The sequence below is a fragment of the Trachypithecus francoisi genome, unplaced genomic scaffold (assembly GCF_009764315.1).
Source record: "Trachypithecus francoisi isolate TF-2019V2 unplaced genomic scaffold, Tfra_2.0 Lachesis_group3, whole genome shotgun sequence".
NCBI classification, from domain to species: Eukaryota; Metazoa; Chordata; class Mammalia; order Primates; family Cercopithecidae; genus Trachypithecus; species Trachypithecus francoisi.
In genome coordinates, this window is record NW_022681468.1 from 82,674,404 (window position 1) to 82,690,214 (window position 15,811).

The 15,811-nt window shown below is 52.8% G+C and overlaps 1 protein-coding gene and 1 long non-coding RNA gene across 3 annotated transcripts in view; one reads left to right on the forward strand and one right to left on the reverse strand.

Annotated features, from left to right (window-relative positions):
* ZFHX2 (zinc finger homeobox 2) overlaps positions 1–8,435 on the forward strand; it is a 32,584-nt gene extending 24,149 nt beyond the window's left edge. Inside the window, exons 7-10 of the mRNA XM_033188535.1 lie at positions 1,545–1,745; positions 2,357–2,483; positions 2,645–6,118; positions 6,380–8,435. Of these exons, the coding sequence (XP_033044426.1) occupies positions 1,545–1,745; positions 2,357–2,483; positions 2,645–6,118; positions 6,380–7,359 (4,782 nt within the window). The 3' untranslated portion in view covers positions 7,360–8,435. The remainder of the gene's footprint in view (positions 1–1,544; positions 1,746–2,356; positions 2,484–2,644; positions 6,119–6,379) is intronic.
* Positions 1–15,811, reverse strand: part of LOC117069956 — a 48,827-nt gene that overhangs the window by 7,619 nt on the left and 25,397 nt on the right. For both annotated transcript variants that reach the window (XR_004431734.1, XR_004431735.1), the window contains 3 exons: positions 13,401–15,027; positions 10,923–11,087; positions 10,272–10,505 (listed from right to left, as the gene is read on the reverse strand). This is a non-coding gene — a long non-coding RNA (uncharacterized LOC117069956). The remainder of the gene's footprint in view (positions 1–10,271; positions 10,506–10,922; positions 11,088–13,400; positions 15,028–15,811) is intronic.

Consider the following 15,811-nt stretch of genomic DNA (forward strand, 5'->3'; position numbering starts at 1 on the left):
AAGACAACAAGACACCAGTGTTCCTACTCTACAAAGCGCCCTGAGCCTAGACGGAACTGTCCTGGTACCCCCTTACTAAGGGTAGAGGCACCAACCAAATGATTCATGCTGACAGCATGTGCCGCAAATCTGTAAATCCCCAGGACTCAGACCTAGGCAGTACCCAGGAATGGCAGCTCTGTGGCCTGAAAGTTGGTTCTGAGGGGATTTCCAGCCTCAGGTTTGAGATGCCATCCTGTGCCTCACAGCTCTCCAAACTGGACTGCAATATGTAACATTTATTGTTATTGCAATGCGCAGTGTTACTGCATTACTGCAAGCTGAAGTAATGCCTTATGTCCTCAGCATCTTTTCTTCCTAACTCTGGCTCCCGTCAACAGACCTCTTCTAGATGTCTGCTCCAGGGGCTAGGCGCATTAGGATGAGCATCCGGATCCCCTTCCTTTATGGTCATCCACTCCCTGACACACAGGCCTGTGCCACTGGTGCCAGCCGGGATGCAGGCTGGGCAGGTCTGGCAGTCAGGTGATGGTGGGGCCTCTGGCAGCCTCACCCCTCTGGAAGTGTGGCTAAGAATGTGCTGAGAGGGCCAGGCCAGAATTTTCCTCGGCCACTGGGGAAGCTGTGGTGTTTATTCACATTAGGAAAAAGAAGAAGGAAAGAGAAAGATGGAAAATAAGGTGGGAGCTGCTGAGCCTGAGGGAGAATGAGCTGGCTTCTGAGCAGACAGGTAGGGCCCCTCTTCAGGTGACAGTTCACAGAGGCAGAGTGGGCAGGGACAAGGGAGCCTCTGGGTCCAGAAAATGCCCAGAGGAAATGGAACCATTTCACAGAGAAGACACAGGCAGGATAGGATAGGTAAGAAAAGAAAACTAAACCCAAGGTGGGGGCAGTAGGTACAGAGCCATCTGTTAGCTGGGGAGTTGAGGCAGGCAGCAAAGACTGGGAAAGACACACCAAGGAAAGGCAGAGAAGTCAGGATGGTGGAAGAGGGCCAAAGAAGAAGTACAAGGTAGCGGCCTAAGCTAGGCCTTTGTCCCAGTCCAGGGGGAAGTGGGGAGAAGCCAGCTCTCAGGACAGTGGCTGGAGGCTGGGTCTGCTGTAATGCTTTCCTATCTGGCTAGTTCCTCTTAAATTAGGAGTGAGAGGCCAAGCGTGGTGGCTCACGTCTATAATCCCAGCACTTTGGGAAGCCAAGACGAGTAGATCACCTGGGGTCAGGCGTTCAAGACCAGCCTGGCCAATGTGGCAAAACCCTGTCTCTACTAAAAAAATACAAAAATTAGCTGGGCATGGTGGCACACGCCTGTAATCCCAGCTGCTTGGGAGGCTGAGGGCAGGAGAATTGCTTGAACCTGGAAGGCGGATATTGCAGTGAGCCGAGATCATGCCACTGCACTCTGGCCTGGGTGACAGAGCCAGACTCCATCTCGGAAAAAAAAAAAAAAAAAGGAGTGGGGGCCAGTGCTGCATCCAAAGGACTATGTGATGATGGATCCCATCCTTCCCTGACACTGCCTCCACTGCCCATATGTACCCTCCAGGTATACTGCTGTCCATACTGCAGCTTCCTGAGCCCAGAGTCCAGCCAGGTGAGGGCTCATACACTCTCCCAGCACGCGGTGCAGCCCAAGTACAGATGCCCACTGTGCCAGGAACAGCTGGTGGGCCGGCCTGCCCTGCACTTCCACCTTAGCCACCTTCACAACGTGGTGCCCGAGTGCGTTGAGAAGCTGCTGCTTGTAGTGAGTACAGGCTGGGTGAGGGTGGTCCAACGAGGCCTTATTATGGCTGTGCAGAAGGGGAGGAAGAGGCAGGGGTATTCAGGCAAGCATGTGTGCTGGGGGCACGGAACATTCAGGCAAGTGCATGTGTTGGCTGGCTGAGGATGGTCTGACGAGGTCTTGTTAGGGCCGTCCAGGAGGGGAGGAAGAGGCAGGAGTATTCAGGCAAGTGCATGTGTTGGCGACAAAAGTAGCATTTCATGGATTTGAAGTTGGATTTTAGAGAGGGAGACTCAGAACTAAGCTTGTCTAGCTGCCTCTACTCAGAGATGAGAAAACTAGGCTTCTGTTTCACTTCCATGAAGTCCTGAGAAGAGTTGCTGAACAGCAGGTACCGGCCTGCCAGAACGATGACTGCCGGCTTGGGAAAAGAAGCCAGATAAGAGAGGCAGCAGCCCAGGCTCTCTCATCTGTAGCAAAAGCAGCAATTAGGTGGGAGGTTTGTCCAGACAGGAGGCTGGATCTGTGGAAAGGGATCTCGGCACAGGTACAGGTGTAGGGCAGATGGGTCAGGAGTGGCGTAGGGGCAGTGATGGGTAGTGGTGAAGCCACTAGGCTTTTTCCCATTGCAGGCTACAACTGTAGAAATGACATTTACAACCAAAGTGCTGTCTGGACCCACATTAAGCCCTCTGGACGATGGCCAAGAACCCCCAACTCATGGGCCAGAGCCTACACCCAGCAGAGACCAGACAGCAGGTAGGGAATGGAACAGCAAACCTCCCAAGGTACCAGGAAAGGGGACTCCATGGGCCATCTGAAGATGACTGAGGCCAAGGTCAACTGCCCTAGTATTGAGTGGGTGGGGTCTGGCTTAAACAAAGTTCCCTGCTTATTGTACCTTCTTCTCTCTCCCCTAGAAGGCCCTAACCTGACCCCAGAAGCCAGTCCAGATCCCCTTCCTGAGCCTCTGCTGGCCTCAGTTGAGGCCCCAGACAAACCCTCGGGAAGTCCTGGTCAACCCCCTTCTCCAGCCCCATCTCCAGTCTCTCAGCCTGATGTGCAAGCTGAAGACACAGCTCCTCCGCCTACCATGGCTGAGGAGGAAGAGGGGACCACTGGGGAGCTCCGCTCTGCAGAGCCAGCTCCAGCTGACTCTCGCCATCCTCTGACCTATCGGAAAACCACCAACTTTGCCCTGGACAAGTTTCTGGACCCTGCCAGGCCCTATAAGTGCACTGTGTGTAAGGAGTCCTTCACCCAGAAGAATATTCTATTGGTTCATTATAATTCTGTCTCCCACCTGCATAAGATGAAGAAGGCTGCCATTGACCCCTCCGCCCCTGCCCGGGGAGAGGCTGGCGCCCCACCTACCACCACTGCTGCCACAGACAAGCCCTTTAAGTGCACAGTCTGCCGAGTCTCCTACAACCAGAGCTCCACCCTGGAGATCCATATGCGGTCAGTTCTGCATCAGACTCGCTCTCGGGGAACCAAGACTGATTCCAAGATTGAAGGGCCAGAACGCAGCCAAGAAGAGCCCAAGGAAGGCGAGACAGAGGGGGAGGTGGGCACTGAGAAGAAGGGCCCTGACCCTAGTGGCTTCATATCTGGATTGCCTTTCCTGTCCCCTCCCCCACCTCCCTTGGACCTGCATCGATTCCCAGCCCCTCTCTTCACCCCACCAGTCCTGCCCCCCTTCCCTCTGGTGCCCGAATCACTGCTTAAGCTCCAGCAGCAGCAGCTGCTCCTGCCCTTCTACCTCCATGATCTCAAGGTGGGGCCCAAGCTGACACTAGCTGGGCCTGCACCTGTGCTGTCCCTGCCAGCTGCCACCCCTCCTCCTCCACCCCCACCTCCCAAGGCCGAGCTGGCTGAGCGGGAGTGGGAGCGGCCCCCCATGGCCAAAGAGGGTAATGAGGCAGGGCCTTCCTCACCCCCCCACCCATTGCCCAACGAGGCTGCCCGCACTGCAGCCAAAGCCCTTCTAGAGAACTTTGGCTTTGAGCTGGTGATCCAGTACAATGAAGGGAAGCAAGCTGCGCCCCCTCCCCCTACCCCACCCCCACCTGAGGCCCTCGGGGGTGGGGACAAGCTGGCCTGTGGGGCCTGTGGGAAACTCTTCTCCAATATGCTTATCCTCAAGACACACGAGGAACATGTCCACCGCCGCTTTCTGCCCTTTGAAGCCCTGAGCCGTTATGCTGCTCAGTTTCGAAAGAGCTATGACAGCCTATACCCGCCCCTTGCAGAGCCCCCCAAACCTCCTGATGGGACTCTGGATTCACCTGCTCCCCATCTGGGCCCACCCTTCCTGGTCCCAGAGCCTGAGGCAGGGGGGACCCGTGCCCCTGAAGAGCGAAGTCAAGCAGGGGGACACTGTCCCATAGAGGAGGAAGAAAGCTCCAGAGGGAATCTTCCTCCCCTGGTGCCTGCTGGCCGCCGGTTCTCCAGAACCAAGTTCACAGAGTTCCAGACCCAAGCCCTGCAGTCTTTCTTTGAGACTAGTGCCTACCCCAAAGACGGAGAGGTGGAGCGACTCGCAAGTCTGTTGGGTCTCGCTAGCCGTGTGGTGGTGGTGTGGTTCCAGAATGCCCGCCAGAAAGCACGCAAAAATGCCTCTGAGGGTGGGTCCATGCCAACCGGAGGAGGCACTGGGGAAGCCTCCGGCTGCAGGCGTTGCCACGCCACTTTCTCCTGTGTTTTTGAGTTGGTGCGCCACCTCAAGAAGTGCTATGATGACCAGACCCCTGAAGACGAGGAGGAAGAAGCAGAGAGAGGGGAAGAGGAGGAAGAGGTGGAAGAGGAAGTAGAGGAGGAACAGGGCCTTGAACCCCCGGCAGGGCCTGAGGGTCCATTACCAGAGCCTCCAGATGGGGAGGAGCTGAGCCAAGCAGAGGCAACAAAGGCAGGAGGCAAAGAGTCTGAAGAGAAGGCTACTCCATCACCTTCCCCAGCCCACACCTGTGACCAGTGTGCCATTTCTTTCTCCAGTCAGGACCTCCTGACCAGTCACCGCCGACTACATTTCCTGCCATCTCTGCAGCCCAGTGCTCCTCCTCAACTCCTAGATCTGCCCTTGCTGGTGTTTGGGGAGAGAAACCCCCTGGTGGCAGCCACCTCACCAATGCCAGGGCCACCTCTCAAACGGAAGCATGAGGACGGCAGCTTGTCCCCCACAGGCAGTGAAGCAGGGGGAGGAGGGGAGGGCGAGCCCCCCAGGGACAAGCGCCTGCGCACCACCATCTTGCCTGAGCAGCTTGAGATCCTGTACCGTTGGTACATGCAGGATTCCAACCCAACACGCAAGATGCTCGACTGCATCTCCGAGGAGGTGGGGCTCAAAAAGCGAGTGGTACAGGTCTGGTTCCAGAATACCAGGGCCCGAGAGAGGAAAGGCCAGTTTCGAAGCACCCCTGGGGGGGTGCCTAGTCCAGCAGTGAAACCGCCTGCCACAGCCACCCCTGCATCTTTGCCCAAGTTCAACCTCTTATTAGGCAAGGTAGATGATGGCACTGGAAGGGAGGCCCCAAAGAGGGAAGCACCTGCTTTTCCCTACCCCACTGCCACCCTTGCTTCTGGGCCCCTGCCTTTCCTACCACCTGGGAAAGAGGCCACCACCCCAACACCAGAGCCACCTCTACCTCTCCCACCTCCCCCTCCACCTAGTGAGGAAGAGGGCCCAGAGGAACCACCGAAAGCTTCTCCAGAGAGTGAGGCTTACAGTCTGTCTGCAGGAGATCTGAGTGATTCATCTGCTTCCAGCCTAGCTGAACCAGAATCCCCTGGGGCTGGAGGGACCAGTGGGGGACCTGGAGGTGGGACTGGTGTTCCAGACGGAATGGGGCAGCGGCGCTACAGGACCCAGATGAGTAGCCTGCAGCTGAAGATCATGAAAGCCTGCTATGAAGCTTACCGCACCCCCACCATGCAGGAGTGTGAGGTTCTGGGAGAGGAGATTGGGCTGCCCAAGAGAGTCATCCAGGTCTGGTTCCAGAATGCTCGTGCCAAGGAAAAGAAGGCCAAACTACAGGGGGCAGCTGCTGGGAGCGCTGGAGGCAGCAGTGAGGGCCCCTTAGCAGCCCAGCGCACCGACTGCCTCTACTGTGGTGTCAAGTATGATTTCTATGTCTCTTGCCGAGGCCATCTCTTTTCCCGGCAGCACCTGGCCAAGCTCAAGGAGGCGGTCCGAGCCCAGCTGAAGAGTGAAAGCAAGTGCTACGACTTGGCCCCGGCACCTGAGGCTCCCCCAGCTCCCAAGGCCCCACCTGCGACCACACCTGCCTCCATGCCCGTCGGGGCTGCCCCAACCTTGCCTCGCCTGGCCCCGGTCCTCTTGTCTGGCCCAGCTCTGGCTCAGCCCCCGCTGGGCAACTTAGCTCCTTTCAATTCAGGTGAGTAGGGAGGCTGGGAGGAGCTGGACTTCAGAGAACATCCCACTCGAATGACATACCCTTCCTTTTCCTTCCTGATTCTTCCCATGTCCAATCTCCTGTGGCCCTCCTTTGCGTCAGGCTCTTGGGGGAAAGAAGGGAGGGAAGGGGCATGGAAATCCGGTGCTGGGAATGGGCGTGTGTGGCTGGAGGTGGCCTATGGCAGAAAGAATGATGGGACAGGAGATGGCTAATCCTTCATCCTTCCTTTCATCTTCCTAGGCCCAGCAGCCTCCTCAGGCCTCCTCAGCCTCGCCACTTCGGTCCTGCCTACCACCACAGTGGTCCAGACTGCTGGCCCAGGCCGCCCCTTACCTCAGAGACCCGTGCCCGACCAAACCAACACCTCCACAGCAGGCACCACTGACCCTGTCCCGGGCCCTCCTACTGAGCCCTTGGGGGACAAGGTCTCCGGTGAGCGAAAGCCAGTTGCAGCCCCCACCAACTCCTCCAATGATGCCCTCAAGAACCTCAAAGCATTGAAGACCACTGTCCCAGCCCTGTTGGGGGGTCAGTTCCTGCCCTTTCCATTGCCCCCTGCTGGGGGAACAGCACCGCCAGCAGTCTTTGGTCCCCAGCTACAGGGGGCCTACTTCCAACAGCTCTACGGCATGAAGAAGGGGCTATTTCCCATGAACCCCGTGATACCTCAGACCCTCATTGGGCTGCTACCCAATGCCCTCCTCCAGCCGCCACCCCAGCCCCCTGAGCCCACAGTCACAGCACCTCCAAAGCCTCCTGAACTGCCCACTCCAGGGGAGGGGGAGGCTGGTGAGGTTGATGAGCTGCTGACAGGCAGCACTGGCATCTCCACCGTGGATGTAACCCATCGCTACCTGTGCCGCCAGTGCAAGATGGCATTTGACGGGGAGGCCCCAGCTACTGCCCACCAGAGATCCTTCTGCTTCTTTGGGCGGGGCTCTGGGGGCTCCATGCCACCCCCATTGCGGGTGCCCATCTGCACCTACCACTGCCTGGCATGTGAGGTGCTGCTGAGTGGGCGTGAAGCCCTGGCCTCCCACCTGCGCTCCTCGGCCCACAGGCGCAAGGCAGCCCCACCTCAAGGGGGCCCACCCATCTCCATCACCAACGCCGCCACTGCTGCCTCGGCTGCTGTGGCTTTTGCCAAAGAGGAAGCAAGATTACCTCACACGGACTCCAACCCAAAAACTACTACTACCTCTACACTTCTAGCTTTATAAACAGATAAACCAAGATGGGGAAGAGGGGAGGGCCTCAGGGTTCCCTCTTTTACCCCAAGGGGTGCTTGGTGGGAGCTCAAATCCCTCACCGCACCCCCTGGCCCCGCCCACCTCACGGGACTATTCAGTTCCCACCCTCAGTGGGCACCACACACCCCACCTCCAGCAGAGTCCTGCCTCCTCCCAATCCCCACAGACACACACACTGATCCTCATCCTCAGCTCCTTGCAGATGTAGCCCTTGCCCATCTTCACAGACACATACACCCATCTCGGCACCCTGATTATTCATACATGTCTGCCTACCACACACAAAATATATCCTTGGCTGTATCTTCCTTTTCCTCACTGAATTCCCAGCTCCCCATCCCCATACATGCATACACATACATGCACACACACACGTTATCCCATGATGTTCCACTGAGAAAACACCAAAAAATTTTCAAAGAGAAGATAAAAAGAAGAAATGAAAAAGAAAGCCCAAGGCCAAGCAGGGGGAAGGAAAACAAACTTTGCCACCCCGTCTTCTCCTCCTAAGCCTTTGTCTAGAGCACCTACTGCTCACAAACTCTTTCCAAATGCTCAGTTGGCTCCCAAAGTTGGAGCCTGGGATGGGCAGGGAGCCCACAAAACTCTAACCAAACTGGAGGCTGGCATGGGAGAAGTGCTTCTGGTTCACTCTCCCTACCCTCTCCCTCCTAACCCTCTCCTTGCCTGACAGGGGAGCCCCTGTGGCCTGGACTCTAGGGGATGCTGCCACCAGAAACCCCTCTGCCAATCCCTACCCTGCACCCTGGGAACTGCAGTAACTTATTCTCAAAGGCTTTAAACACAGAGATCCTCTCAGCAGCCGTGGGCCCGCCCCTTGTCCTAGCCCTGCCACATAAGGGTCCAGCCTCCAGGGACAGGCACTGCCCACCAACGGCAAATCCAAAGTTCTTTAAAAAAAAAAAAAAAACTGAAACACAACCAAAAAAATGAGAGCGAGAGACAGTGCGTGCGCACGCACACAAAAGAGAGACATGGAGACCAGAGGAATGAACTAAAGAAAAACATACACTTGGAAAATACAGAAAAAAAAACCTCTCCCATCAAACAAGTGTTTTTTTCCTATTTGTGTCGCTCCCTACTCCCTGTCCCACCCCTACCCCCCGGTTTAAGGGTTTAAACCACCTCATCTTTGGAAGATCAAACAGCTTTAGTTCCTTGCTGTGGATGTGGTGGTCCTCAAAGGACTGAAGTCAGTGCAACCTTCCCCTGGCTATGCCCAGTCTCAGAGGTGGGAGCTGGCAATATAGGGAGAAGAGCCTGAACTCTGGGGAGAGACATGTCCCAGTTCCCTGAATTGGGTATTTATTAGGACAGGTAATAGCCCTTCACTTCCAGCTATGAGTTAGAAAAGTCAGTGTCATCAGTGTCACCAAAAGTATCTTGGCAGTCCCAGGAAGAAAGGGGTGAGTGGGGTATTTAATTTCTGAATCTGAGATCTGCCTTTCTTTCATCTCCTACCTTTTCCTTGCATTTACTTTTTTCACAAACTCCTAATCCTATTGCCCTCCCTAGAGGCCCACCTTTGCTGGGTCCCTTGTTCCCTTCCCCCCAATATCCTTTTCTTCCCCCTTGTCCTCTGCCCTTGCTCCTGCTCCCTCCAGTCCAGCCCAGCCCAGCTCCTCCATTAAGCAGCAGCTGTTGGAGGCATTCCCAAGGGAGTCAGGATCCGTCCATGAGACTCATGGGGGTCTAGAGCTGATACGAATTGAGGGGATGGGGTGGGCAAGGAGATGACTGAAGCACAGGTCAATCTTTGATAGGGTGTTATCACCAAGGAAACCAACAGAACCTAGAAGAATGTTCCCTACCCCTAAGCAAATGGTTTCTATAGCCATCAGGTGATCATTTTGGCAATCCTAAAGCCCAGCTAGTGTCAGGTAGAGAAGTCCATGTTTTCTTTAGCAAAGAAAAGTCTGCAAAATTCCCATGTCTTCCAGATAGTTTTTCCTACTACTCTTGTACCTAAGACCACTTCTCTTTCAAGGTGTTCTCCTTCCATCCTCTCTCCCCTTCAGGCTGTTGCTCTATCATTATCCATTTCATATTCTCATACAAATTCGCCCAGCCCTGGGATTTAGGTTTTCTGCTCTATCAGTCACATCACTCTGTGAACATGTTAATACTGAATCTGTGTCTTACATGTGGACAGGATGGGAGGGGAGAGAAAATTCAGCTCAGTCAGTAGCCCCCATATATTCCGTGAGTCTCACTTCTTCTCCCATTCATTTCTAAAATACTCCAACTCTAACAAACTAGGGGTGGGGTGGAATTAGTTTTCTAACTAACAGCAAATTAAGTGGAGTTAGTTTTGTAATTCCACCCCAATTTCTGATACCAAAAATGCCAGTCACAAATCTAGGCAACAGGAGAGAAACTGGCCACCTGGGTCTTGTGCTCACTGCCACCTTTCTTTCCCTGCCTCTCTGGTACCCCTCCCTCCCTGTCCTTTTCTCTCTCCTGTTGAAATTCTATGTATAAAACTATTTTCTTAGCAGCATGTATCTGAGGAAAGAAGATTTTCCACTTGTGCTTTCTGGGAATATGACTTGTGTATAAAAGTTGGAAACCAAAAACGATTTAGAACAAAAACGAGAAAAAGGAAACATTTTAAAGAAAGCATCAACAAACACCTGGCATGGAATGGTTAGAGGTGTGGTGTCCTGTATCTTAAGAATTTACAGCCAGGGTAGGTTGGCTTTAGTTTGAACTATGAGTGTTTTCACCAAGAGTTGATGTAACCAGAAATCCCCCCTCCTCTTGTCACGCAATATGTTCTTTTACACCCAATACCCTGGCCTGGCAATACCGTGTGCAGTCCCAACAGTACATATGAGCTGATGCTAAGTAACTGTACTTACCTGGAACCCTGGAATTTGGGGGGCAAAAGAGCCTGGCCGACTCTGCTGACTTAGGTCAATTAACATGCTTCCTGAGGGGGCACCATTCCATGTTCCCAGGGGCTGGAAGCTTTCCTCCCCAGCCCCTTTCTCAGACCAGAAGTCCTTAGCGGCAGCACTCCTGCTCCAGAGAGCAATACACAGTGGGCATTCTGGTGGACAGAAGGCTGAGTCAGCACAATCCTTTGCAGAATCCTAGAGGTTAATGTCAAGTTACCAGAATTAAATCATGGTACTTCTCTTGTGGAGTAACAGGCTTAACTCAAGCATTTGGCGCAATAATACCTATTTTACAGTACCTCCCCCACCCCCACCCTAGGGCTTCTAACATACACTCGTCCTTAAAGAGGCACCCAAATTGAGCTCTGCCCTACTTAACGACCAGGGTCAGACCGAGAGGCAGGGGGTGAAAGTGATCTTGGCTATTTTTGCTCTAAACCAGAGTCTGTGTGAGGATGGCATAAGGTGTCCAATCCTCAACTAGGAACAAAAACATTGCTAGAAGAATATGAGAAAATCTGAAGCCTTAATGGCCAAACAGGACAGAGTTTGCAACAGAACCACATAAAGAAATCTGTTTCTACCCCACCCCTCTAGCCCTGGAGTACTTACAGAAGCATGCTTAAGAACCAAGCAAGCCTTTTATTCCAGGCATAATAGCACCCATCTGCTTCATTCTTTGTACTTGTTTCTTAACCACTTTCAGGGCTTATAGACCAGATCACTGATTCTCCAAATCTCCACCACCATGATCTGTTTTAAGACAGTCATTCATCCCTGGAAAGATACGTAAATCTGAAATACAGAGCTCCATGTATATAACTATACCAGTGAAACAAACACACCCTCAGAAACAGCAGCAGACCCCAGCAGAGGGGGCTGCAGAGAAACACACCAGTGCCAGCAAGGATGGGGCCCCATGGACATATATATAAGTACAAGGGACATACCCCAAGACCTATGACCTATACTCCCATAAGCAGAAATACCCTCCAACACGTGCTAATTTTCCTCACACAAAAGTAGGTAGAAAAAACTTATAAACACAGAAAGTGAGAGGAAAAAGTAACCAGTAAGAGGAAAAGTGACCAAATGTTGAGTATTAACATATGGGGAGAGGATCTGCTAAGGAGTGTGTAACAGCTCACCTGCCAAATCAACTAGCCCTGAAAATGGATGGGCACTGGGCCCAAACCCAGCCGTTGCTGGCAGTCAAGAGGGGACCGGGGGATGGCAGCAGCGAGGGCACGCACATGGTTGGGGGGTCCACTCCCCTCCTCACAGTCACAAAAAACAAACAAAAAACCCTATGGGGAGAGGACCTTAAATTATTCTGGACATCAGGGAAGAGATATGTAGGAGGCATGAGTTATGTGATATCACCATGAAACACAGGGTAAACTTCGGTGAATGGCCAGGTATTGGGGGACCATTTCTCTCAGAAGCAACCAGTCAGAAACCTATAAGCCATGAAAGCGTCATTTCTAGAAGACTGAGTTGTGAAGAAATGCCTTTATACTGAGAAAGCTCTTGCTACAAGTCCATAGACCCAGCCTCAGGGTCTACAGGATTATAGCTCAGATACATTATAAAAAGATCAGATGAAGGCAAATTTGAGAGAGGACATTTGCAGAAGACCTAGACCATGGCCCACCAAGTTTGAGGAAAGATAGGAAGTAATCATGAAGGCAATTCCTCTTGAGAGAAACTACATGTTATGGGAAGAACATAAAATTGCAATTGCGTGACCACCCAGTGATGCTCCTTGATATACAGGACCCAGACAGCCCTCACACAAAGCACAGACAAGGGGTAAACGTCATTATTCTCTGTCAGTAGTCTGAGTATGGTATTTCTTGCAATTCCGCAGCCATAGAAAGAAGTCTGGCCAGAAGCTAATGGGGAAGCAGGTTAAGTATAGGTAGACCAGAGCAAGCTGAACCTGTCCAAGAAGAAGGGGAAAGGTGATGCAGCACCCGAGGTTGACTCATAATCCCACCCAACTGCACACATATTCTTACACAAACAATGGCTAAGACACTACAACCAGTAATCAGCAGGGGCTCAGTACTGCCCCATATCTACAAGTCCTCCCTGATACCAAACCCTGCACTAAGTCTTCTCAATTGGACATGAAGAATGACCCATGTGGTGCTCATTTCCAGATGTCTCCACCAAGTGCTCAAACAACAGCATCCTCTGCCATTTGCTAAGTATCAGCAGTAGGCTGAGTTGTACTCTGCGGATCCCTACTTCCATTACCCAGGACCCAGGCCTGTCTCCAGGACCCATCTTGTATCTAGCCACAAAATCTACACAATTTTGACTTGATCACAGAGAATAATCTCTTGGCAATGTTCCTAAGCTAGTGATTCTCAATGATGAGGTTTCAGAAACCCACGGGTAGCCAGTCATCAGAATCTGGGGGGTGAAGGAAGAGTGAATTTTGAAAGTGTTCCCTAAAGGATTCTTCTGTGGTAACTACTGCCAATGAGGATCATTGTTCTAACAAGTTACATTCGCTGGATTCAACCTCACAATCTCTCCTTTTCCTCCTACTCCTCCCACTCAAAATGCATACACACACCCCACAACACACATATCCCAAACATGTCAGCATAAAGACATGAGTAAGTTTGGGGAAGACACATGCAAAAGGCAAGGGAAACCCTGGTTGGATCAACCACTCTAAAGGTGACTGCCATCTCTCAGAACAGTGTTTCTCAAAGTTTCAAGTGTCCACTTGCAACATGAGTGCTTATGTAAAGCGCATATTCCCGGACCACACCTAAGACCAACTGAATCAGAAACTCCTGAAGAGATTCTATGCCCTCTGAAGTTTGAGAACCACTGACCTAGAGAGCTTAGCACCAGATCTGTGACCTGCCCCCATCTCTTCAGCACCTAGGGACCAACCCTGCTACCCTAGGGGCTACCACACCAGGGCTTATCATAACCTCAGATTTGTCGACTTCATCACTCTGACATCACCCCCACCCCCACCGCCAACATACTGGAAATTGACCATGGTCGTCTGCTTACGTTGGCTGTTCTTGAACAGGAGAAAAGATATAAACATTGTCCACTCACCACTTTGGCTGAGTGTCTCCCTGCTTTCTCCTCTGCTGTGGAAAACACCTTGCTTCTTCTGAAGTGGCCATACACTTCCAGAGATGCTGAAATCAGAACTTCCCCAGCCCTGAGCAGCTCAGCCCAGCATGGACTTTACTCCTACCTCTGGGCGGGTCCTATCTCCCAGAGCCACCCAGCCTCCCCTCCACATCACCTACAGTCAAATCTTCCAGATCTGAAGATCTGCCCAGTCATTAGGAAAGCCAAAGCTACTAGAAATTCTTTCAATTGGGGGCCCAAAGTCTAGTTTTGTGAGGGCTAATCTGTATCACCACAGTTGCTGGGGATCCTCCTCCTAGGGGCCTCCCCCTCTACCAGGGATCATTGCTGATCCTGTCTCCCTTCTTGGGGTGGATTTCAAAGATATGGAAATCTATCCAACTCTAACTGGGTGCCTTGTATAGTCTTTCTGGAAGGACAAGTCCCTTTGTCTTCCTAACACCTGTCTATCTCTCTAGGCCTAGAGCACCTTTCCATCTTCCTAGGACTATTATTGAATATGGACCTTTTAACAAGGGAGAAAGAACCAGTTCATCTCAACCAGGTCAGCAAATCACAAGGTACAAGGCAGAATGAAATATGCATAGGTACAAACCACCCCATCACCCAAGAGCAAAGTCTGAGGGTCACTCCTTCCTACTTCCCTTCCAATCTCTTCTTGTGCCATCCTGGAAACAACACAGCTGGTGTCCCTCTCTCCACCTCCTTTTGCCCTCCTAGGGTTTTATTTTTCTGTTCTTGTTGTCCAAGGATATGTATGGTCCACTGGCCTGGAGCCTTGGGTGTGTCTACAGCCTGTGCTATAGCCTGTCCCTCTGTGCTCGTTTCCTTTCGCATGGTGCTCCAATATTCAGTATGGTACCATCTAAATCCCTTTCTTGGGGGCAGTAAGGGTAGGAGGGAGGTGGATATCTAGTTGGGAGGAAGGCAGAGCTGGGATTGACGAGGGAGTGCTGACTCAGCCCAGTTGTTAAGGGCATCCTCTCATGCCAGTTCCCTGCACAGAGCTCCACCCCATGCCATGCCTGGCACCGCTATGTGCAGAGCCCCCTCTCCCTGACTGCCACCAAGTGCCATCATGAGCATGTTTGGTGGCTTTGGGTTTGCCGCAGTGCCAGGATCTGAGACACTGTTCATGTGCCAGTGCAGCACTGCCAAACGTGGCAGCATCCAGTTGGTTGGGTGCCAAGCAGTAGGACCCAGGTGGTGATGAAAGATGAAATGGGGATGAGGCGAAGGGAGGGGGAGGAGAGGAAGGTACCGAAGAGGAAAATTAGACACCTCACTTGTTCAAGTGGAGAGTCCAAATGGCATCTGCAGAAAGGTACTCTTCCCATTCTAGAGCCCAGCTCAGCAAGTCAGCCCTTCCCTCCTTCCACCCCAGCAAAAGTGGCATATACAGACCAGGCAAGGGGATTTGACCATCTTCAGCAGGGAACTGGCTGGGGGCCAGGCAGGACTGCCAGCGCTTTCCATCCTTCTTCCTTGGGGTCTTGGCAATGGTGTGCTTCCTCCTTTGTATCCTCATGCCACTCTCCGTCTGTTGCTCCACTCCCCATGCCTAAGAGGGAAGGGGAAGGAGGACCTGGCAGGAAAAAAGTCTGGTCTCCCAAACACCCCACCTCCTGAAATGTTTCACCTCCTTCCTTCTCACTTCTGGCACCATTGCCCTCTCAACCAGATTGGCAAGAGGCACTGTCGCCCTCCCCTGTTCCACACAATGCCAGAGCCTGTGCCAGGTGCCATGGGCAGTGCCAGTACCCACCCACCTCACATCTGGTCCCCTTGCTGTCTCCTTCAATACTCTGACAAAGAGCCAGATTGCCAGCCCCAACAAGTTCTCCCTGGGTATGGTGGCACACTCTCTCCTCCCTGGCTCGTAGACTGTTTCTTGGCACTTCCCTGGCTACTCTCTCCACCACTTTACTTTCTCAAGCTGGAAGAGCACTAATCACCTCATACTCCAACCATTTTTCAGAGCTGAGCTTCTAGAGGGACAGCAACGTCAGAAACACATTCCTGCCCCTTCTCCCTGCTTCCTGGATCCCCCAGTCTCCATTGCCCCAGTTCTGGACACTGGCCTGACAGATGTGATGCCAACAGCTCCCATGTACAAAGCCTTCCTCCCAAAGCACAGGACTCCTGCTGCTGCGCCCTCCACTTGCCTCCTCCCATCTCCATGGGCACAAGGGTGGCAGCTGCAATGCCAATGCCTGTAAGCAGGCAGCATGAAGCAACTCGTGCCCCCTCTTCTCCCCTCCCAGACCCCAAGCCTCTCCCCTCCTTCTTCCACTCCATCCCTCTGTCCTTCTGGTTGGACACTAGATTGGCAACCGCAATGCCAACCCCCACCCATGCCCAGGAGGCTC